At 37.2% G+C, this 25,926-nt stretch overlaps 1 protein-coding gene across 9 annotated transcripts in view; it reads right to left on the bottom strand.

The window, feature by feature from the left end:
• NUBPL (NUBP iron-sulfur cluster assembly factor, mitochondrial) overlaps positions 1-25,926 on the bottom strand; it is a 252,602-nt gene that overhangs the window by 46,582 nt on the left and 180,094 nt on the right. For 6 of the 9 annotated variants that reach the window (XM_014857201.3, XM_044765454.2, XM_070504212.1 and 3 more), the window contains 3 exons: positions 14,960-15,080; positions 11,620-11,702; positions 1,687-4,990 (listed from right to left, as the gene is read on the bottom strand). In XM_014857201.3, the coding sequence (XP_014712687.1) occupies positions 4,895-4,990; positions 11,620-11,702; positions 14,960-15,080 (300 nt within the window). In that variant the 3' untranslated portion in view covers positions 1,687-4,894. Of the gene's footprint in view, positions 1-1,686; positions 4,991-5,460; positions 5,589-11,619; positions 11,703-14,959; positions 15,081-25,926 lie in introns of those variants that run through there. The other 3 variants (XR_011501541.1, XR_011501542.1, XM_044765455.2) reach the window with 2 other exon arrangements.

Here is a 25,926-nt window from a genome sequence, read left to right as displayed (position 1 = left end):
TAGAAGAATGTTCAGAGCAGCATTAATTGTAATAGTAAAACACTGAGCCAATCCAGAAATCCATCTACAATGCAATGGGTAAGTTGTGTATATTCAAACAATGGAATATTCTACAGCAAAGAACATGAACAAATCACAGCTACATTCAACAATAGACACAGGTCTCAGAAACATAATATGGAGCAAAAGCAGCCAATATAGAGCAAAATAAATGTAACTGATATAGAGTCAAATACTGTATAATTATATTTAATATAAATTTCAAAAAATAAGCAAAACCATAATGTTTATGGGTACAGGCTTAGATGTTAAAACATCACTATGTGGTTAACTTTGTAAGAGAAGGAGAGATTAGTGATTGCGAAGGAAAATACAGGGGCTTCTGGGACGCTGGCAGTGTTCTACTTCCTAACCTGGTTGGCAGTTAGATGGGGGTTCACTTTGTACATATTTGACTGTTTACTTATGTCTTCTGTGCTTTACTGTATATGTAGTATACTTCACAATAATTTTCCCCCACAACCCCCACCAAAAAAGCTTCTGGCCATTGGTGAACATACTTTTTACTCAAGGTGCTTCAAATGGAGTGGTGGAACTACCTGAACTCTAATAAACTCTTCAGTTCCAACTTTCTAGGATTCTAGAAAGACATTTTGTGTTTTCCTGGAGTGTGGTGGGGGGATTCTTTCCCTCTTTGGAACTGAGAGACACAGAACTCAGATATGGTAAAAGAAAAAAAAAATTAGCTTTATTACCGACAAAAAGCTAGATTAGAGGATATGTGACCACAATGGGCTACCAAGTACCCTATTGCTAAATTAGGTGGACTTGCCCACTCAGGTTCGAGGCAGAGATGGACAACTTAGGTAGGCAGACCATTCTAGCCTGCCTCAGAAAGCTCTGGAACTGGCTGAAATCAAGAAACATGGATGGGAAGAGATTTACCCACAAGATGAGTCACTCCTCCTTCCCTGGAATGGAGTGAGGGAGGGAGCTTGCCTTTCCCTCCTGGAGAGTGGAATGGAAATTCTCTGCACTCTATGACAATGTAAAGAATACAGAACAAATATTACCCCTAACAACCAGCAGATGAGCTGTGCTTGATGGTCTATCTTTGAAGTCAGCTCTTTGAAGCTTAGCAAAGGCTACCATAGGCAAAATTTTAGAATAAGCTTCATTCTTGCTCTTACAGCTACTTTCCCTTCCTCCACTTCTGAACCTGCGTATTTACTCCAAACACCTTTTCAGTGGCTTTTCTGGAAGCATGTGCAGAGACTAGTAAGTGAGGAAAAGGAGAAGGGAGCAGGTGATTACATATGTGGGTCTTCTCCAAGTCATGCATTTATGAGTAAAGAGTATCTTGCCCATTTCTCCATGAGATGTACTAAATTATGGCATGCAACTTTGCCTCTGGAGCTTATTTAAATCATTCTTTTTCCAGGTAAAGTTAAACTTGGTTCAAGCACTTGCTTTTTGGTATTTAGAAGTACTCAATGATTATACATATTGGCCTCCTCCCCAAAAGACAATAAAAACACAAATATGTATCTATAACTTAAAGTCACCACTTCCTTCTCAGAGTGATGAAGGATGATTACCGTGTGTCCACAAATACTTTTCTTCATGATTTTAATTAGTATGGATAATTTGGTCCAGGAAATTTCAGTTCAGACACAGCAGCAAATGTCTGTTTTACTGGATTAAGCTTTTATTTTTATTTTGAGGTACTTGTAGATTCACATGCAGTTGTAAGAAGCAATACAGAGATTCCATTGTGCCCTTTATTCAATTTTCTCCAACAGTAACATCTTGCAAAACTATAACACAATATCGCAACCAAGATACTGACATCAATACACTCATGAAATAGAACATTTCCACCATACCAAGGATCCCTTATGTTCTCCTTTTATAGCCACACACAATTCCCTTCCCCAGAATCCCTGGAAATTACTAATCTGTTCTCCATTTCTATAGTTTTGTCATTTTAAGAATGCTATATAAATGGAATCATACGGCACATAACCTTTTGGAATTGGCCTTCTCATTCAGAATAATTCTCCAGAATTCACCCAGGTTCTTGCATGTATCTATAGCTCATTCTTTTTTATTGCTAAGTAGTATTCCATGGTATGGATATACCAGTTTGTTTAACCATTCACCCATTCAAAAACTCTGGGTTGTTTCTGGCTGTTACAAATAAAGCTGCTACACACATTCATGGACAGTTTTTTATGTGAACACAAGTGTGTGAAAACACATTTATGACGACATGTAACTCTTTGCCTGATTTTCTGCCTGCTTAACTACAGAGCAAAGGACATCAAGGCATTTGCCAAAGGTCATAGACCACTTCCTTATAACTAAGGATTAACTAATGACTCTTAGTAATTGCAGCTTTACAACTATCTTGCTACCTGACCTTGGGAAGCCCTTGAATCTCTCTGAGCCTCAACTAGACAAGATATGTGTTTTCAAAGTGTATTATTTGAAACATGAACTTCATAAAATGCTCATAAAACAGGTGGCGGGGGGGGGGAACAGGGAGGAAGGAGTTCTTGGTCAAACAAGTTTGAGGAAATGCTGAATATCATATTCTTCTTTTGAAACAAACAAATGTGCTTTGGTGTACAAAAGGAGGGATCCAGTATCCAACTGCCCAAGTTCAAATTCCAGCTCCACCACTGCTAGAATAGTAACCCTCAGCAAGACACTTAACATTCCTATACCTCAGTTTCCTCGTCTATAAAACTGAGGTAACAATGGTACCTCACTCATATGAATGGAAGATTAACTATAGGGACACAAGAAAACACTTGATAAATATTAGCTATTATTATTATGCCATCAGAATCAGAATCATCAAAATCATTATGATCTTGTTAAAAATACACATGTCCAAGCCCCACCCTTGGAGATTCAGATTCATTAAGTCCAGGATAGAATCTGGTCCAGATGAAGTAAAGGTTTATCAATATTAAGAATGTATCTGGGTCAGCATGGCCACCAGGACCAGCAAGAGACAGGAGACCTGAGAGATTTGGCTGTGACCTGCACTGGACAGCTTACTGATAGTAGAATTAATCCCTAAAGAGATTGAAGCAGGTTTCAGGATGGCAGAAGAGGAGTCCCTGAGAATCTCAAAGGACTTGTAGGAGCTGCAGGGTAAGCTGTTTTTGCTGATAGAATCCATCCAGAATAACTCAGAGGTCAGTTTCCAATCAGTACATACAATGGAAAAATCCCAAAATAACACTAGCTTAAACACCTCAGAAAGTTATTTCTCTTTCAAGCAGAAGAAATGTGGAAGTAGGTCAGGAATCTTTCTAGCTTACTACCCTGTCATATCTAAGTTGTGATCTTCAAACTCATTGTCCAAGACGGCTGCTAGAGTACCTGCCATTGTATCCACATTCCAGGCAACAGAATAGAGGAGAGAGGGAAGAAAGACTTGCAAGCCACCTCCAACTTAAGGAGACTTCCTGGAGGTCACACACACAACACTTCCAGTTGCATGACCAGCCCTAGCGGCAAATGCAATTCTTTAGCTCGATATAAAGAGCAGACTCTCAGTCTGTGCCACATATATCTTCCTTTTTTAGTTTTGTTGTTAATTTTGGCTTATTCGTTACCCTGAAAATGAGGGGCCAAAGCCTATTTTAAGATTTGAATCCAATGTTCCTCCAGAAAGGTAGTGTCCAATAGAAATATGATGTAAGCCACATAGGTAATTTAAAATTTTCTAGTAGCCACATTTAAAAAGTAAAAAGCAGGGGCCAGCCCCAGGGCCAAGTAGTTAAAGTTCTGTGTACTCTACTTCAGCAGCGCCGGTTCATGGGTTCAGATCCCAGGTGCAGACCTATTCCGCTTGTCAGCCATGCTGTGGAGGTATCCCACATACAAAAAACAGAGGAAGATTGGCATAGGTGTCAGCTCAGGGCTAATCTTCCTCAAGTGAAAAAAGAGGAGGATTGGCAATGGATGTTAGCTCAGGGCAAATCTTCCTCATAAAAAAAAATAAAAAGTAAAAGACAGGTGAAATTAATTTTAATAATGTATTTAACTTAATAATCTAAAATATTATTTCAATATGTAATCATTATAAAAAATCATTAATGAAAAAAGTTACTGAGATGTTTTACATTCTTTTTTGTACCAAGTCTTTGAAAATCCTGTGTGTATTCTACGCTTACAGTACTCTTCAATGCCACCCAGCCACTTCTCAGGTCTTCAGCAGCCACTCAATGGTGAAGGGACTTGAACTGGTACATTCCGCTTTAACTTGCATATTTCTCTTTATTGCTTTCTTCTCCACGCCTTTCAGCATTTTGTCAGAGAAAAAATAACAGCTGTCAGAGATACTATTATTAACATTTCATTGACTGTCCTTCTACACTTTTTGCCTATGCAATATATCCCTAAAAATACATATTATAGATAACAAAAACAGAAAAAAAGAGAAAAACAAATGTGTCCAAGGTAGCAAGAGAGGTGGGATTTAACCCCAGACCAAACCACCTGAGGGAGAGACGTCACACTTACATCCACACACAAATTTAGTAAATCCTTTAAAAGACCAACTCTGTAGTCCTGCAAAAAGAGCAGGGTTCTCTCCTGAATTACAGCTGGGCTGGTAAGAGAAACTCGAGCTTCCTCAAGGGGCACTTCAATAAAATAAAATGCAGTTCTGTGGAGCCGGTACACATCAACTTTCAAAAAAGCTCCTAAATGTAGTAGTTAGCATTGATATATAAAAATTTTATTTGTGAGCTGTTGCTCAGCAAATCAAATGTGAAAAGGACATTATTTCCTCAGAAACACAAGAAGACAACCACGATTGCTCTCTGCTCTGTAGGCTTCACACCACACCGCTGTCTCCAAAGGTCTCCTCCTGTCAAGCCTCAGGCAGACTGCAGGACGCTGGGGGATGGTCTGGAGGTGAGGGCAATCTTTTCACCACTTCTGCAGCAATCCTCAGATAAGCTTTGGCCTAGAAAAGAACAGACTCGTTCACTCTGTATTTCTCCCCAGGAGACATCACAGGACTCGTGTGCTGCTTGCCATAGCTGTGCACTGAATCTAACAGTGGAGGCTCAGTGAGATGATGCAGTTCAGCAGTGAGAAGACTGCTGTGCACATTGCAGGTGAGGCAGGGCAGAGAAGATGTGAGATTTGGAAGGTGACTTTCTGAAAAAATATTTAGTACCAGCAACTAGTTTTTCAAACTCTAATTCCTATGTCAGCAAACTAGCGCCCGATCTAGCTGTAGAAAAACTACACCTTCTTCTGACAAATTGATATCCTGAGTTCGATACTGCCAAAACGTCTTTACCATAAGAGCTGTTAGTCATTTTAAAGAGGACTATTTATTAACACCCTATGGTTTCTCTTTCAAAAGCATTTTCTTCCTTCTCAGAATGGCATCCAGCACTAGCACCGAACACCTACAGCTTCCTTCACCTGGTGGAGTCTGGGGACCACGCAAGTTTCTGGGATCAGTCGTTGACTCTTCATCTCTGGGACCCCCAGTGCAGCAGACACCAAGAGCAGCTCCCAAGCCTCCGAGTGGGCCACAGCTAACCCAACGTCTGCACGGGCCAGGCAGAACAACGGTCATGACATTTGCATTTTAAGAGTTTTAAACAACTGTAATGCAAATATTACTTATTTCCCCTATCTCATCTATAAAAAGTAATTGTAAGACACAATAGTAAGATTTTCTAAAACCACTACTGTATACATTTATACACTTAGAGTTGTGCATATACTACTACTACTACTACTGATAACACTAAAATTTACTTGAGTTCTAAAGGTTTGCCAAGTATTACTTCACTTCTTCTCACAGCTACCCTAAGGGGTAAAGTCTGTCAGTATGCCCTCTTTACAGACGAACAAACCAAGCCCCAGAAAGGCGAAGAGTGTTGTCTGAAGCCCTACAGCTAGTAGGAGACGGAGGGGCGTTGAGCCTGGCTGCCCAGTCCCGACTCTGCACGGGAAAAGGACTGTTTGAGGTCTGCCTACCCTGCCGTGACCAAGTGCTTGAAGCGTGTTTCCCACATCTTCATTTTGAAAAACTATGTTTGGGCCTTAACAGCTGAACTATTACCAGCTTTCTTTTACCAGAAAAGTGTTAAAATTTCACTTGAGTCCATTTTCTTAAAAAGAACAGCTCTTAAATCATTTATAGGCCCCTCTCTCTTTATTGAGCACCTACGACACCAAGCACTTTAAGTAATGCCACTTCTGTAAAACAAGCATCATCAATGCAACGTGGACAAAGAAACTGGGAGTCACTCGCTCAAGGTCACAGAGTCCACAGGCTGGAAGACACTCAAACTGCGTCCCCCTGACCCCAAAGCCCAGCTCCTTCTACTATATCACATATTAAACAGTAAATCCAAAATACAAGTCATTCTAATCGTAACGCTTTGTCTCAAAATGGTTTCACTCTCTTCTACAGTCCTTCACAGAAACAGTAGTTTTTCTTTAAAAATGGAAATAGCATGTACTTTATGAAGAAATATTTCTCTTAAATCTAATGTGCTGATTTTCACCCACCCATCTTTGTAAATACCTTTTATCTCCTAGTAGCTTATCTAGGTATTTAAGCCTAATATTTTGGGGTGAAAAGTTAAAGTTCACTAAGGAAAGCTGAGACAAGGTCATCATTCTATAATCTTTTAGTTCTTGTGTTAAATTAGAGACATACAGCTATCAGACTACACAAAAATACTAAATGATTGCAGAATAATCAAATTTGCTGCATTTAACTTTTGCTTTTTAATGGACTATTTCCAAGCTTAAACTTTCAGTCTATCACACTCAAAGTAATGGTTAGATTGTCATTTGCTGAGAAACCACTAAAAGTGCTTAGTTTAACAGTTTCAATTCCTACAAAATTGTTGAGATTGAATTTTTTCAGCCAATGAAGTATCATTTCAACAAACATGTTTTGGTTCTTCTTGTGTGCAAGGCATTGTTTTGGGAAATCTGTGGGATGTAATGATATAAAACGGAAGGAAAATAGCCCACTGGTGAAGAGTGGGGCCCTGAAGTCAGACAGGCATGGTTTAAAATCTTAGCTCTATTACTTATCAGCTGTGAGGCCTTTGGCAAGTTACTTAACACTTCTGGGCCCAGTTTCCATAACTGCAAAATGGTTATACTAATAGTACCTACCTCAAAAGGTTTGGGGGAGTGTTAAGTAAGAATAAAGTATGTGAAGTGCTGGCACAAAAGAAGTAAATAATAAATATTAGTGGCTGCTATTATTATTATTGTGTCCTCAAGTAATGTGCAATTTCAGTGAAAAGGTCATACAAATTAACTTTTGGGCACTTCTCCCACCTGAGGGATAAGTAAATTAAATGTCTCCCTTTTGTTTAGCCCATAACTAGCAAAAAGGCAACACACACACATCACATGTAAAAATTATGATTCGGATTTCTCAAACTATGAATACTCTCCTCTTTCATCAGCTCAACTCTACACAGACTAACCCTCTCTCCTATTCAAGATCGTTTCCTGGGCCATCTAGAGGCACAGATAATACAGCTGGAGCCTACTTGTCTGCTTTGTCATTAACAAGGAAAAGGAAATGGACGGCAATGAAAGTGCAAGAAGTTTTATGGAGAGATTTTTTCCTTTGTTTTTAAAGATCTGAAGTTCGAATTTATCATACACAGTCATTTCACATTAAGGCTATGAGGTAATAATTTAGAAATTAAAAGATAATAAAGTTTCCACTTATATTTGAAAGTCTTTACCAGGAATATCTTATAGCACACTTTTCTGTATGCCAATATTAAGATTTTTGATAAAAAGGATGAAACCACAAAATTATCAGTCAATCATGGGTCCATTATTTGTGTCCTGGACTCAATCAAAAGCAAAAGGTAGACAGAGTTGAATTAACAATTATAATCACACAAACATGAGGAAAAGCTACTGAATTTAAGAGTTCTAAGTCCTGAGCGTCTGCTTTCTTGCCTTTCCTCTGGTGGATTCTCCGGCTATTTTGCCCTATTTCTATTTGGGATTTCCATTCCTCCCCTTTGCTAAGGGTGCACATGTGCAAAAGGTTTGGCCCAATGGCCACGCAGGCAGCAGCTTGCTGGCGCGTTTTAACTGGGACTGTAATCCGTCCCAACTTTCCCTACGACGCCTCACATTCGGCACAATTCATACCTTTAAACAATCACTGTCTCTTCAGTATTTGCCTCTTCTGAAAGTTAAACGTGACTGGGAGCATTAAATCCCTAATGCCTAATTTTAAAAGATTTTATGGGTAGAGAATGACAGTCCTGGAAACTGGTGTTGGGAGGAGGGAGTGATGGAAGATGGAGAAGAGAAGGTGGAGTGAGAAAAAGCTAAAAACTGGAAAAAACAAAAAACTAAAGATGCAACTTGAACTGATTAATGATTCTGCCTGTAGGTCGACCCCTAAAAGCAAACAACAAAAAGTGTCAATCTAAGGAGTTAATGATTAACAAAAAATTTTATAGGTTCTGTCCCACTAACTTTTGCAGAAGTTTATCATGTTGGCAAGTAAACACCCCCTTCATTCTCTAGACGAAGACATGCATGCAGAAGGGGCATTAAGCTCCCATGAATACAAGAGAAGCTGTCGACAGGGCTGGGACCAGCTCCTGAGGCCACAGCTCCACTTGAGCTCACAGGGAAAGGCAAGGGGGTCATCAGGAGGGGAGGCTCATCACAAGCACAGCCAGGAAGATCCCGATTCCACGACTCAAGAACAACTTCCTCACATGCAGGACTTAACACCTTTAATGTTGAAGCTGAGAGCTCTGCTCTCACCTCATGATCCAAATTCTGCTACTCTGATTTTTAAATGCCATCAAAGAGTGACATTTACTTGATGCTATGTAAGGAGAAGGGCACAAAGAGACTCAACCTTTTGATAAAGGGAAGAGGAAAGACATTTAGTGCCACTACATCTCATATAGGAAATTTCAGAAGGTAATAAATACTCACAGTTGTATTCTACTTGGCATTTTTCAAAGTATTTTCACATCGTCATCTCATTTAATCCTCCTCATTATGACATCAATTTACAGATGGAGAGAAAGGTTCAGAGACATCAGGGAATTTGCCTAAGGTCACTATTAGAAAGTGGCAGTCTTGGTAATGAAACCCCAAGCTGATACAGATTTATGCTTTTCCTTCCACAAAGAGACCCCTTTGAAAACCTGATAAAGCTGTTGTCCAATTCCCCAGAAAAAGACACATTCATACATCTGGATATAACTTCAGGGGATTCTCAGGTTAAGATCCCCTATGTTAGGCCCTGCTGTTGTGCATGCCAATGGGACCTGAGGGGCAGAGTTTGCTCACTCTCTTCTCTAGATGTCTGTGACAGGAAAAGCAGGTGAACTGAAAGCTAGCCTCAATATACACAACAGACAGACGCTGAACTAATCGTGTAGTTAATTTTGAAGGCAAGCAGGTACTGTGTTGGCAAGAGATTGTATGGACTATGGTGTCAGAGCAGGTGTGGACATGGCCTCTAGTATTATCTTGGACAAGTTCCTTACTGTAAATAAGGAACAGACTTGTCTTTTAATGACATCTTATCATTTATTAGTTGTGTAACCCTAGGAAAATTATTTAATTTCTTGAACCTCAGTTTCTTCATGTGCAAAACGGGAACTACTTACATCTTGCATTAAGTTGTTGGGAGCATAGAAATTATGTAAACAAAATGCCTAACAGCGTCTCGCTTACTTTAATTGCTATTATGCTTAGGAAGATGATTAATAATGATGAACGTCTGCAATCTAAGAGTAGGAAATAATAACATCTATGAAAACAAAATAAATATAAAGCACCATTTTTTTTCCTTTTCATGACCATGTCTAAATCTTAAAACTGTTCAGAAGTCTTCATATTTAAGGTTGACGATGTGGTATGTGAGATTCTCACCATTTTTGCAGAGACCGCACCAAATCAATCCGAGCGCAAACCACAAAAGGTTAAGTTGTTCACATTCTCATACATGTCACTTAGCAACAGTAAAATAGGTCTAATGTTTATACAAATGTAAATGAGATTAAAAGAATATCACTCCCAAAACTCCACGAGCACTGCTGTTTAGAGTTTAAAATTATATTATCTTTTGACGGTTGCTATATGTTCTCCTTTATATGACATTCCTTTAACTTCCTTGAAATGTTCCTTGCTTCTGGAGAATCTCAAAGAAAAAAAGCAATAATGGACAGGTGGGAAAAAAATATTAAAAAATCTAAAATCATAATTGAAATAAACTAGTAAGTAATTATTCTTACTCATAAGGAATCAGCATAGAGTGTCTTTATTCTTGGGAGGAATTTAACAGTGTGTAATTAAGAAAAAACAATTTTCATACAACTTGTCATTCACTGCATAAAGTCAAGTCCAGCTATGGTGGTTAGGATTGCCAGACTTTAATCATGAGTAATAAAGGATTATGTTTTTTGCTTATCTGAAGAATTTCTAAGACAAGACTGAAAAGGAATTTTGACATTTAATACCTAAAAGGTAGAGAAAAGTAAAACAATGATAAATGCTACACGATATTTACTCAGAGATCATACTCCCAGCAACTCAAGCACCTATGCCATAGGTGCAGACTCTTAAGAACGCGAAAGAACCTCTGGGCCCCTGGAAGAGAGAGCTCAAAATGAACCTGCTCTACTCCTCCAAGATTCCTAACTGTCGACGTACTCTGACTTTACTCACAGCTCTAACCGAGCTTGGCTCTTTTATTGTCCAGTCCACGCAAGATTAGAGGAAGCAAACTAGAATGAAAGGGGTAGTGGTTACAAATGGACTAAATAACAGTACTGTAAAGTTACACCCATTAACTAAGGGGGAAAAAAAGGAAAACTATTAGAAGATTGATTGGGGCTGTTCAGCAAAGGAGCACAAAAACTACACCAAAACTGACGTCTCAGATGATGGCTTAGTTTCTAACTCTAACAGCAAGTGCTACGTAGGAAAGAAGAGACATATATGATTAATTTTATTTCTATTTAAAAAGAGCAAAATAAAAGACTTTATGCTTAAAGTCGTAAAGCTTTAGCAACCTTGAAAGTCTATCAACTGTATTCCCAAAGATGTCGGCTAATAACACACTACTAGTTTTGCCACCTTACCTCCCCAGTCATATTTATTAAAATAAATGCAATGAAAATCCCACCTCTAATGGATTATACAATTTGCCTACATCCAATTCAATACTTTCTTAGATTGGTTCCCTTCTCCCAACAATCAGCTGAACTTCTAATACTGAAATATAATAACCTTGGGCAGTTAGATATTGCTACCCAGCAAAATAAGAACTTTACAAACTCTCATTGTTTGTGTTCTTCATGAGAAAACTGGCTGGGTAATGATTCTTTGTAAGTGAACTTGTTCAGTTGATAAATCAGAGCCAGCACTGGTATATCTACCATATAAAATAGTTACTTAAAGATGCTTTGGATAAGTTAACTAATCTTTGTTTAATATACACATTGCAAACAGATAAACTTGATCTTCTCAACTTTCTTTCTATATACCAAAAAGTATATATTCTGTAAAAAGAAATAAAAATACACATTTACAAATATAACTTACCTCATCACTTTCAGGCTGTGAAAACACAATCGGCTGGCCTGTATCTGAAGCTTCCCTTATATTCAGATGCAAAGGAACATCTCCTAAAAGAGCCCACCAGATAGCCATTAGCACTACAAAAGTTTATACAGGCATTTGGAATTTCGGTATTTGAACTTCAGAAAGAAACAATATCTAATAAACTAAACTGATTCAAATCAACTTGAGTTATGACTATCCTCAAATTGATAAATCTCTAAAAAAGGAATTTCAAATGAAAATTAGGAGCAAAATATTCCATTTGAGGGTAGCACAGTGATTGCATATGCATAGATGAAAGCTATGTGGCAGTCAATGAAGGGATAAGGCCTCTGATTTATTCTTTGCTGGAGGTCTTCCAGCAAGAAATGGCTTGGAAGACATTTGTAAATTATTTCTCCCTATAATATCTGATATAGACACATCATATCACACAATAAGAGGAAATTGAAGAGGAAAGGATGAGGAGGCAAAGTAGTAAAAAAAAAAAAAGTACAACAAAATAATCTTCCCAATGTTGGCAGATGAGTGAGCTAAGAGAACAGTTAAAAAGTAGGCCAGACCTATTATCTCAACTACCTGCCTCTTTATCAGATAGAATTATTTTTTTATTATATATTAATCTATATAGCATTATATATAATTTGTGAGCTTGATGAAATCTCAGGAAATATACAAGAACCTCCAATAAACAGACCTGAGGTCAGAGAGGCTGTGTGCCTTTTCTGAGAATATATTACTATCAGGTGGTAGAATGTAGGGGGGAAATGCTATGATCCATCATCCAATTGACTCCACCATCACAAAGGAAGCCTTTCATAAGGCTGAGATTTAAAATGCAGTAAATGGAGTCTTAAGTAGAAGAGTTGATTTGTCATGGTACTCAGCATTCTTAGAACCACTCCAAATCCATGCAAAGGTAATTGAAACATGTGCATGTGTGTGTTATATAAATAAGTCATTTAGCAACATGAGAGGCAATGTAAATAATTCAGAGGTATATGTTACAAAACTACAAACCTACTACAATTTATAGTATGAAGCACATGGAGGAACAGATATATTTCATGCTTCTCTTGTCAGCACATTTTGAGATCTTAACCAACTCTTTAAGTCTTTCCTAAATGTTCAATAACTAAACAACAAAATACATGAATTTCAGTAGCCATTTAAAGATTAGCTTTTCAGTACATTTGATGTCTGTTCTATAGATAAGCATAAGACTGCAGAAACTGTCACGGGGCAGGCAGGGGGAAAAATGTTATAGAAAACTCTTAGAAATCATAAAGTTTTTTCTCTTATGAACTGCCATAATAGTAAGGAATCCTGAATGCTTTCATTTCTATCGCAATAATGGAAGAAAAAAAAGTAAATCCTTCTCCTTTATATAGCCACCCACCGACATCGCTTCTGCCCTCCAAAGACTCACAATCCTACACAGAAGAGTAGAAGAAGAAAGAGGAAAACCTTGGTAGAAAATAGGTGGCCTAGTGAGAGTGGTAATGAGCTAACAGTTGTACACAGAGAAGGATAAAAAGGAATAAAAGTTTGGAGAGCGAGTGAGGTGCAGCCCGGCCTTGGAAAGTATCTTGGAGGGGCTAGGTCTGAAGGCAGCGAGAACATGTTTCAGAGACAAAAGTTAAAGGGGTTTCTGTGAGATGATCTGAGGCCTTAACTACTATGCAGAAACTGTCCGTGTAGGTAAATATGGATAAAGTTCTGAAGAGCCATTTTACCAAAAAATCATTCAAAAGAGCCCAATGGGTGAAAATAACTTAAGAGGCAGCCAGGGAGTCAGTAAAGGAGAATAAGGGTTCCTGGGAGGTTCAACCAGTCAGGAGGCCACAGCTGGGAGAGCTGCTTCCCTGATCTCAGTTTCTCATTCCCAGTAACAACCCCTTTTTGTTATTGGGGCCCCTCTCCCATTCATGGGAGATCCCCCTCGGCCCCCTGACTGCACTAAAAGGAGGAGATGTACCCCGAGTTCCCATAACACTGTTAGCTATAGCAGTCTATAGCACTATTCTGTTTTTGTGATCAGTAATCACTGTTTCTGATACATTTTTAGGGTAACTATACATTTGTGAGCTGTTGGTTAAAATGTAACTTCCATATGTGAGAATGTTTCTCTAGGAGCTATGTTTCAAATTCTAAATAACTGACTTACAAAATTGTACCACCCATTTAGAAATTAGGGAATTATAATATTGTCAGCATAATTCAATAATGCCATTATAATTACACATTTACTTTATTATATAAGTGAATGTCAATCTGTGATGTTACTATGCAGATTTGGTAAATTGAACTTTCTAGGTTAGTTAAATGAAAAACAGTTGCAGAATATAATTAGTGGCTCTAATTATAGCAATGTATCAAAATATATCATTAGTATTCACCTAGTATTCTGTTGGCTGCTATACTACAAATGCATAACAATAATATTTTTAACATTAACTTTTAGAAACTTAATTATAATAAAGAATGTTTTGAAATTCCTTGATCTCTAAGGGATCTTAATTGTTAACTACCTAAAACTAATAATTCACTCTATGCCTCCCTTATTCAGCATCTAACATCTGCCTTTGCCCAGAACAGAAACTCATTCATAAGTAAAACATTAAAACATGTTTCCTAAAAAGTCCATTAAGTTGCTTGTGGGTTTTTAAAAAAATCATGTTTTATCCAAAATCTGTGTTTTGCTCACTTAACATATGATGTTACTTCTTCTCAAAACATTAATTAATCCTTCAATTCAGTAACGTGAACAGTATATACAACATAAATTTCAGATAAGCACGACAAACATATAGATGAAGATTACAGAAATATTGTCTTTCTAGAGCAGAAGGACTGATAAATTCAGAACTGATCAGGAAGGCATTTTTCCATATGTAACGAGAAATGACACTTCCAAAGGTTGCCACAACATACTGAACGGGTATTTTCATGTATCTGTTTATACTGAGAGATGTGTTCCCACTTTAGCAAACAAACTGATGACTACTATTTAAAACAGAAGCTTCAAATCTCAGTACTCACCACAAAACTCTCTTCTCAAATTCAAGTTATAAGAAGTTTTTATCTATGACAGAGGTTGTCATAATTGGCAGAACAAAACTCCTATTCAAAAAGTCTTCCACTAATGAAGCATTACAAAAAGCCAAAGAAAGGACAGCACACACAACTGCGCTATACTACCTTAATTTAGAACATAAGGCAGAAACAATTCATCATTTTCTGAAACACTCTTCATCACCATGCCTTATCCCCACTTTCCCTTCTGCCATTTTCTCTGCCAAAGAATATCCTACGGTCTTACCGAGAACATCAAGATCAAGGGTCCGTGCCAGTCTCTTTGCACCATCAGCACCAAAAATATGAGTTTTGTGTCTACATTTTGGACACTGGAAAACACTCATATTTTGGACAAGGCCCAGAACCTAGAATACAAAAAACACATTGAAATCAAAACAAAATTAAACCAAATCTCAATCCATTATTTCAACAAGTTTTCACCGAGTGCCTATTAGGTTCTAGTGATACAATGATGAACAAGTTATGGTCTCGGCTCTCAAGGAACTCACAAGGTGGTAGGAGAGCAAGACCCATGTAATTAACTTTAATAATGCGATCAATGCTAAAGAAATATAAATGACAGGGATCAAAAATTCTGTCTGGGAAGAATAAGAGGAATCTCTGAGTGGCTCATAGAGAACTGTTTCTTCAGGCTGAGGATAAGACGGGTGAGGCCTACAGCAGGAATTCTAGGCAAAAGGAAGGGCACAAGCCAAGACAGAGAAATATAAGTGTGCAGCCTATTGGGGCTGCAACCTAGTGGGGGGTCAAGGGAAAAGCTGATTTGGTAAGGAAGGTCAGGGTCAGACGGTAAGATGCTAAATGCCATCCATGTGTTTGAGATAATAGAAAACCCCAAAAGGTGTTAAAGTCGAGAAGATGGTATCAAAGAGGTGGTGTTACACACTCATATCTATGTTTTAGAAATTTAACTCTGATGGCAATATGGGAAGAATAAGGGGGGAAAAAAACCAGAAAAATAAGTAGTTAAGAGGCTAACTGTGAGAAGGCCTCATAGTAAATAACAGCTAACATATACTGAATGTGTGCTATATGCCAGGCACTGGGGTAAGTGCTTTAAGTGCATGGACTTATTTACTCCCCACAAGAACTTTATGAGATGGGTATTTTATCATCCCCATTCTATAGGTGAGAAAACTGACACAGCTATAGCAAAAGACTGAGACTCAGCTCTTAGCAGAATGTTGTCATTTGAAACAAAAATTTAAAGTCTTATAGAAAGTGTCCATCTCTTTCTGAGTTTCCCCAACTTCTGGCACAAAGCAGATACTTCATAAACATTTTTTGAATAAATAGACAGACTTGGCAAATATACAGTCATGTACCACATAACAATGTTTTAGTCAACATTGTATCACATACACGATGGTGGTCCCATAAGATTAGTATCATATAACCTAGGTGTGTAGTAGGCTATGCCATCTAGGTTCATGTAACTATACTCTGACAGCCACACAATGACGAAATCACCTAATGACGCATTTCTCAGAATTATTCCCACCATTAAGTGATGCACAACTATAATCCTTATTCATGTTCCTTTTAATCCTACCTTCTTACTGATGGGAAGCAGTGGTTCTCTTCTAGAATAAAAATGGGGAACACAACTATCAGAGGCTTAGAGATAACAATGTCTGTATCATCCTATCCATTTCACCAATAAGATTATTATTATAGGAGTTAATTCTATTAGAATATTTTGCATTTTAAATGAAGAATAGCACTGACAGCCCACACGGAAACATACAGACAAGAAGGTGATCAAATTTGTTATTCTTTCTGAAAAGAGAAACAGAAAAGACCGAAGTTTTCCACAACACACATAAATGAAGACAAACAGTGAGGGACATAAATTTGTAGCTAAGCATTTTCCAAGCATCTAATATACGCCCTTTTGCTGATGCGAAGTATCACAAAAAATAAATCACACTGTGTTTTGGTAATTCAGTGCCGTCTCCAGAAAGCTATAAGAAAACACAGCTGAATATTACACAGCTTATTTGTTTATTCATCATCTCTATATAACACACTTATTGCTTGGTCAGTTTTACTGCCATTTATGTTAAATGTGATATATTCTTTGACTGTAGGGCTTTCAACTTAAACATAAAAATATCACTCGAGAAACAGCAAAAAGAAAAACACTTAAATAATGTTAAAATCTAGATGAGGGTTATCCCAATCCAGAGAGAATGGGAAAAGCATTCCTACTTGGAATCTCAGACTCCCTAAGACACAGAGAGGCATGAAGCAAGAGTGTACGTTCAGTTTGTGTGATTAACTTTTTATCATCAAATTGTTTTCTATGGACTGTATAAATGTCTCAGGCACGTTCTCTAGATAGACTACAAAATGTCACAGACATAAAACCACAACCAAACTCAATATTTAATGAGCTCCTATTATATGCAGTCACTGGGCTACACAAGGAGCAGCTCACAGTGGTGAGCAAAACAGACTCGATCCTGCCCCCTTGGAGCCTGTGCGCTAACTGAAGAAATAGACTGAACAAATAATAGTGCAAAAATCTCCTTAAACACTGGACCAGCTTCTCTGAAAGCAAAGTACAGAGCACTATGAGAGTGGAGAACAGACAAGACTCTAACTACCCTGGGCGTCACAGAGGATTTCCTTGAGGAAATATTTACCTAAAAGTTAAAGAATAAGCAGGTAAAAACAAGGAGAAAGGGAGGAAAAACACTCAAGACAGAAGCAGGGAGCACATGTCTCCTTCAAGGAATGGCAAGGCCAGCGTGGTGGAGGTGCGGTGTGAATGGCACGAGGTGAGGCTGGAAAGGTAGCTTGTGGCCACGTTAGGTGTCTGGGTTATGTAATGAGGGCAAAGAGAAGCCGTTAAAAGGTTTTCAGCAAGAGAGATCACTATGCCTTTACTTGTACTAACCTCATATCTTAGGACTGTAGGGTTTTAAAAAGAAAATGGAATAGAAAAAACTAAAAGGACTTGTCTTTATGTGTTTATTTTCTTAGACAAACACAAATCCATGGCTGTGTTCTCTGAAATCAGTAATTTCAGCAGCGACAGTTTTTAGTGCTGTCTGAAATATTTCCAGTTCTCCTTCTGGGCACAAGATTAGGATTTTTCTTCTCTGCAATTAGGTGAGGACATGTAACTTTTTTTGGACAATGAAATGTGAGCAGAAGTGACAGGTGTCACACCTAGGCAGAAGATTTAAGGGTTAATTCCCCATTATCTTTTCCTCTGTCCCTGTGACCAGCAAGCTTCCAGAAAGTGGCTGCTCCATCAGTCTGGGTGCCAGAGTAAGAACAATGCAGATGAGCACTGAAGCCAAACCATAATGGACATGTAGCATGCGAGAAACAAACTGATGCTGTTTTCAGCCACTGAAATTTGAGGGCTGTTAACACACATAACCCAGCCCATCCTGGCTGATATAGGGGTATAGGAAGAAAATATTAGAATTGCTATTTCTGTTTTATTATTTCCTTTTTAATTCCAATTTTGTTTTATAATGAAAATAACATATTAAAGCAGTAGTGCATATATAGTATACATATACTATATATATACACACACACATATATACATATATAGGCTCAAACCTCATTTACTGATAAGGATGTACACTCAAAAAAAAAGATAAATGCCCTAATACTGCTTCCTAGATTATCTTGAATAAACTAATTCCACTTAACTCTAGAATTCTTATCTTAAGAACTTCCCACATATAAACCACTTCGCTTTAAAAAAAGTTGTAATGGAAAGAGCTCAGAACAGAATTATATATGAAAGTCACTGATTTACAATGGAGACGGCACAGCATTGCATGTTAATTGGCTATCTATATGGAAAATAAGGAAGCTTAACCCCCTATCTCACACAATTAATTAATTCTGGATGGATTACAGAGCTAAATGTGAAAGTTAAAACAAAAATACTTTTAGAGAGAAAACAGGAGAATATACTTATAACCTTAGAGGCGGGCAAAGATTTTTCTAGCAGGACACAAAGAAGCACTAAACATAAGATTTCTTTTGTTAAATTGGACTACACTAAAATTAATAACTTAATCAGAAGACATAATTAAGAGAGTGGAATGGCAAGCTAGAGAGAAGAGATAGTATCCATAATACACACACATGACAGGAACTTTTATCCGGAATACAAAGGCAAGAAACTTAACAGGCACTCCATAGGATATCCAAAGACCAGCAAAAATGAGAAAAAGTGTTCAACTTCATTTGTCATCAAAGAAATGCAAATTAGAACCATAATGAGATACCACACATCTGTGCTTAAGACCTGATTAGAACAGATAAATGTCCATATGACTACAACAACAACAACCATGACAAAACCAAAAAATACCAAGTGGTGAGCACACGGAGTAACTAAAACTCATAGCTTCAGTTGAGTGTAAACTGGCACAACCATTTTAGAAAACTGCTTGGTAGTTATCTACTTAAACTGATAAATGCTTATTCTACAGCACAGCAATTAAACTCGGTTAACAGAAATGTGAACATAGCATTCACTAAAAGATATGCACAAAAATGTTCACACGTAGCACTAATTATCCAAAAATGGAAAACTACCTAAATGCCCAACAACAATAAAATGGACAGATGAATTGTGGTATATTCACATGATGGAACGCTATAGAGCAATGAGAATAAAAGAACCATAGCTACATTCAATAGTATGAGTGACTCAAACATAATTTTAAGCAAAACAAGCCACACGAAAGTATATACTTATTATTTCATTTATATAAAGTTCAAAAACAGGCAAAACTAATCTATAGTGTTATAATTTGGGTTCTGCTCTGGGGGTAGCAACCGGGAGATGGCACAAAGCAGGAGCTTCTGGGATACTGGTAACGTTCTGCTTCGTGAATACAAATAATGGGGGTGTTTACTTTGTAAAAGTTCATCGAGCTATACACTTAGAATTTGTGCCCTTTTGTGTAGGCATATCATACTTCAATAAAATGTTTGCTTTAAAAAATGGTGGTCATGTAAAGAACGGCTAATAAAGCAATAAGAAAAAATAACAAAAACGGTGGTTGTTGGGCATCTTGTCAACCTGCACACAAAAACCACCATCTGCCTTAAATAGAAAATATTCTATAAAAACAGAGAAGTAGCAAAACAATTACGATGAGGCCCTTGGGAGGAACAATCCCATATTATTTCCACCTCATACCCCAAGGAAAGCTCTGAAATAAAAGTCTAAATCTAGAGAAGGTCTGAAATAGTGGGGTTCTAGACCTGCATGGTCTAATTAGGTAGCCACTAGTCACATGTGGCTACGAGCATTTGAAATGCGGCTAATCTGAACTGAGATGTGCTGTAAGTGTAAAATACAAACTGGATATCAAAGATTTAGTTTGAGTAAAAGAATGTAAAATATGTCTAAAATTCTTTTAGGCTTACAGGCTATTCTTTAAGCCTTTTAAGATTTTTTATTGAAGTGTATCATGAAAACACACAAAAAGTACCCAGATCATAAGTGTATCACCAAATGGACTTATCATAAAGTATGCCCACGTTACCATGACCTTGTTAAGAACTAAAACATTGCCAGCACTAGAAGTCTCCTTGTACACCCTCCAAAAAATGCTCCCAAAGGTATAAACTAACCTGATTTCTAATACCATAAATTAATTTTGTCTAGTTTTGAACCTGATACAAACGGAATCATGCAATACATTCTTTTGTGTCTGTGTGATTCACCAGCTAAACCATGCACGTATGTAGTTTGTGTCCATTGAGTCCTAAGATTCCATGACAATATCAAAATGACTCATTCTCATTTGTGTGTTTCCAGATTTGGGCTATTATAAATAATGCTTCTATGAATGTTTTTATACTGTCCTTTTTTTTGGCTAGATATTAGAATATACATATTTAACTTTAGCAAAAAATGCCCAGGTTTTCCAATGAAGTTCTACCAATTTACACTCACACTAGCAATGTATGAGAATTCCAGCTGTGCCACAGCTTCAGCAACATTGGGTATCATTGGTTTTTTTTCATCTTAGCAAGTGTGGTGAGTGTGTAGTCGTCTCACTGTGCCAGACTGTTCAATTGTCAATCGTTTAGACTGGGAACTATATTTCCTAGAATCCTCTTCCCTGTACGGCTCCTCATTAACGTTCACCAAAAGTAAAGTGGTGCAAGACGTGGGAGATGGAAGAGAAGCTCTAGGCATCACACTCTACAGGTTTCCTTTGGTTAGAGGTGGTGAAAGCAAGACGAGAGGTGCAGGCGCATTCCAGTCTGTCCTCATTCTTCCTGACTCTGCCCCACTCTCCTTTGCACTGTGGTTTTAATTTGCATGGCCATAATTATCAATGAAGTTGAGCATATTTTTACCTGTTTATTGGTCATTTTATACTTTCTGCAGTGTCTGTTGGGGTCTCTTGTCTACTTTTTCCATGGATTATATGTTTTTTCTTATTGAACTGCAAAAGGTCCTAGTATTTTTTCATACAATTCCTTTGTTGGTTGATTCTCAATTTTTATATTGATTTTATGTTGAAATGATAATATACTGAGCTAAGTATATTATTAAAATTAACTTCATCCCTTTTTTTTTCCTACTCTTAAAAAATGGCTACTTTTTAAAATATGGCTACTAAAAACTTTAAAATTACATATGTGGCTTGCATTATATCTCTATTGGACAGTGCTAATGTAGACAATTAATGTAGACTACAGAACTTATTTTGGTAGCTCCCCTACTTAATGTTTTTTAAGGTCATAATGATGCACAAAGACATTTATCAGGGTCTGTATTTTATGAATATTTTAAAAAATTGAACAGAAATGAAACATTTACTTTCAAGACTATGCAGGAAAGATAAACAAGTAAGTTTCTTTGCTTTTAGTTTAAATGACATCCATTGAGTGTGAAAACACTCATGTGGTTATCTCATCCTGTTCGGAAGCTCATACGAGTTATATATATATATATATGCACACACATATATATTTAATTTAATAAGAGAAAATTCCTCATTAAGATATGCAGACTATGTGGCAGATAACTTTTTCAAAACGTGGATTAGTTGGAAGAAAATTTATAAGAGAGCCTTGAGTATTAAAAAGATGAGAAAACACTGCCATAGTTCATTTAAGAGAAGTCCTCTATTATCAATGAGTTTTGAATAGGGGCAACTAATATAATAAGGAAGAACATTAGACTATCCATATTATAATTTTCATAAAAAATTCTTCTTTTAAATAGGAAAGAATTCACGTCCATATGACCATCCTCTACCCCCACACTCCCAAAAGGTCTTATATGATGTGAACACTTCATATGTGTTAAGCTGTTTGTGTTTATTGTAGAGCTATTTTGTATATCCTTTGATAGCAGAAACATTAGAAAACAGACGCTTTGCCATAGCTTAATTTACATAATGCCACTGAGATGCAGCTGTAAGCATGCTCCATCATTTTTTAATGTCTCGTCAAAGTATAAGATCCTTTTTTCTTTTTACTTCAGCTAGTTTTACTGGAAGAAAGCAAATGCTACATGCTGGCCTAACATCAGCCACCACAAACCTTTCAGATGTTATTCTTACGTTATTCCAATCCATCACTGGCTCAGAAGGGTACTTCTTTTATTAACTTTTAAAAAATTGACTCTCTTGAAATATCAACATTGTTCTGAAATATTGGATTTTTGTGTCTAAATGTATTGAATTAAGCAGGCTCAAAAGGCCCCAATTTTAATTTCTTCTTGGCATTTTAAACCCAGATTCAGGTAAGTAACAAGCAAGATTTTCAGGCTACTATATAATCCAATTTCTCAAGGTTAAAATCAGGTTAAGTTCTTGCTGGTTGGAACCTATCACAAGGATTAAAAGCTATGATTTAAGAAAAAGTGAGGAGGAAAAACTCACTGTTAAATAGAGAATGAATAATAATAACTGAAATAGATTAGATTCATAAGTGCTTTTCAGTTCTCCAATAGCCCTGAACCAGTTTTTGGTATAATCCTTGAAGCATGTATACAGATATTATAATTTTAAAAAATGGGATGGGTGTTCTTATGTAAGTTATTTAATCTTCTGTACCACAATTTTCTCATCTGCAAAATGGAGAAAATAATGTTATCTAGATCCTCACAGGGTTGTGGTGAGGGTTAGATAAGTTCAATTCATGTGAATCATATAGAACAGCACTCTAGTATAAAGCTTACCTGGACTTCTGAGAGATTCTGGGAAAACATACAAACAAGCATATATCTTCGGTCTCTGAGATGTAATCAAGATCAAGATGCAGAATGCTACCCAGCCTTATAAAGGTTATCACTGAAGAAAAGTCATTTTTCTAAAAATGGAAAAATTACCCAACTGTGAAGGAAGCCGCATGTGCTATGTCATGTGCAAACCTGTTAATATGTGTTCCAAGAAAGAATTCAAACAGGACTTTGCAAGGTCTCCAAAGCCAATAATGAAAGATTCTTTAAATACATCAAAGGTATTAAACTTTCCTGAGAATCACGTGAGACTACTTGATGATCACAGAGGAAAAACTATGCTCAAGGATGAAAAGGAGATAATAAATGTGTCCTTTGCCTCTATTTTCACAGAAGAGTACCTATTTCTAAATTGTTTTTTAAGGTAGGTAGGCTCAAGGTGTTAAATAAAATAGGACTTTTGGGGTCCAATAGAACCTAGATGCTGAAAAAGCTCCAAGACACGTATCATAAACATATGAGTTTTGAAGGTATTCAAGGGTGAAGGTGTGGAACTCCTGTTCCAAATGAATAACACACTACCATAAATGGTTACTCTGCCAGAAAAATAATAAACCACAATCCTGATCCTCATCACTAAGAACAACTGGTAGGGTGTTTGGTAATGAAAATGGAAAACAACGGAAAATGAAAGGAAAACACTGATAAGAATCATCTAGTTTAGGTTCTAAGATCATCTAATTCTCTTTTAGAAGACAATACAATCGTTAACTCTTACAAATAAATATTTTAAAGTTTCAGGCCACAATAGGATTTTTTTCCTTTGTTTTTTGTTTTTAAACAGTAGGAAAAGCAAACCAGAGGAAAAGCAAGATTTCTATCCCTCTTTTATAAAATAAACAACTATTTGCAAGGCTGAAATAGAGAATTTTCAGAATTATTTATGGGGGGAAAAAAATAAGTTCAGTCACCAGCATTAGGCTTTAATCTATATTTGTTGCCAGTGAACTGTAGCATAGACAGCAAGCTATTCACCAAAATCCATGGTGTCATCTTCCCTGGCATACAGCTAACTTCCATTTCTTGACTCCCTGAGAAACATGACATGTGATCATGTGACTGAGTTCTTCTAGTGGAACGTGAGTAGAAGTATGTGTGCCTGGTCCATGAAAATCTCCATGTACATGCCTCTGTGCTGTCTTTCCCTTCTGGTTGGCTCAAATGAGGATGGCCCCAACGGTGGCCTTAGAAGTCACATTTGAAAATGGCAGAGGCTCCAACAGTCTAAATGACTTCATGGAAGAAGGTCGTCCTGCTTACTGTTCATCTGCTAGTACTGTTACATGAGTAAGAAACAAACTTCTATTGTATTTGCATCATTATGAATTCTGAGGTCTATTCGTGATAGTAATTAGTCTATATTAACGCAAATTTTAAATAATGCAGAATTTTAGACTCTAAATAACTTTAGCAACTTAATAAATCTATATGATGAGAACAGTTTAGGCTCAACTAAAATACTCAAAGAATAAGGAAATCTTAAAGACATTATTCATCTAAATTTTCAAAAATTTCTTGTTATAATTCTTTGTGAGCAAATAAAGGGACTAGTCAAAATACCTAGGCCAAATACCTATGAATTAAAAATTTATCTGTTTCACGATAACATTCTAAAAGTAATTATAATAAGCAACATTAATTATATGACATTATAATGACACTAATCGGGTGTTTAGATTGTGCCAGTGTCTAGACTACGCCAGGGCTGTCCCAAGCCCTTTACGTGCATTATCTCACTTATTTCTCACCTCAACTCTCTGAGGGAAGTACTATAATTCCCATATTATGAATGAGAAAATGGAGGCACAGATTAAGTAACTCGCTCAGGTCATACAGCTACAAAGTGACAGCCATGGGACTTGAACTCTAGCAATCAGAGTCTTGAGCTCACTCTCTTGACAAATATGAAAAAATGCCTCTGTAGCAGTACCTTATTGCCTAAAAAATTATAATTTCTAAAGTAAGTTAATTTGTAACCATAAAAGAGGTTATATACTTAAAGAATATAGCTCTCTCAGTGCCAAAAAAAACATTTGTGTATAGGAGGCTACAAACACACAGATAAACAATAAATCTGGCTCTGTGAGGAGAAAGGATGGTCACATACATCATGTGATGTGAATTGTGCTAAAAAGGTCAACATCAAATAATTTTCTCCACCAGTCTCTTCCTTGCCAACAGGTTTAAATCACAACCCTCACAGAGAACAAGGGCAGGGATTCGCGACTGAGAATCTAACCTCTTATTTCTAGTTCTCTGTCACCTGAGCAAAAAGCAGCTCCTGGCAGATTTATTAATGGCAGCACAACTCTCAAAATCCCTTTGATTTCCTCCTCCTTTTTTTCTAAGCCCACACCCTATGTAATCAATTGCCACGCCTGTCAATTCCTCCCTCAAAAGGTCAGCTCCATTTCCCCCCTTTCCATTTTCACTGGCATTTACCCCCTTTCCATTTTCACTGGCATTATTCTAGAGTTCCATTTACCCCCTTTCCATTTTCACTGGCATTACTCTAGACCAGACCCTTACTCTCAATCACCTACACCAGGGTTTTCCCAACTTATTAAAACTGCCTTTTATGATCAGTGAAATATTTTTCATCTTGATCCAACACAAGTGCACACGTGTTACGCGTTATAACTAAGACCAAATGTTTATGAAATAAGACTTCCTCTTCCTAAGAGCAATTTACTCTGATACTGTTTAAAACCTTTGGTTACGTCGCTCGCTGTACTGACTTCCTGACTCACCGGTGGGTCACAGCCTGCAGTGGGGATAAATTTGACCACTGCAAATGCTTCCTTTCTGCCTCCACTCTCCTGGCTCCTGTCCTTTCCATTTATTTTCACCAGATTAAATACTTTCAAAGCTCCATTCTAATTATGTCTATTTCCTATCCAGCATTCTTTATGGACAACTTTAAAAGTCTGAAGAACAGG

Source organism: Equus asinus, chromosome 2 (assembly GCF_041296235.1).
Source record: "Equus asinus isolate D_3611 breed Donkey chromosome 2, EquAss-T2T_v2, whole genome shotgun sequence".
Taxonomy (NCBI): Eukaryota; Metazoa; Chordata; class Mammalia; order Perissodactyla; family Equidae; genus Equus; species Equus asinus.
The sequence above is the reverse complement of the archived record's forward strand: the minus strand, read 5'-3'. Positions and strand labels throughout refer to the sequence as shown.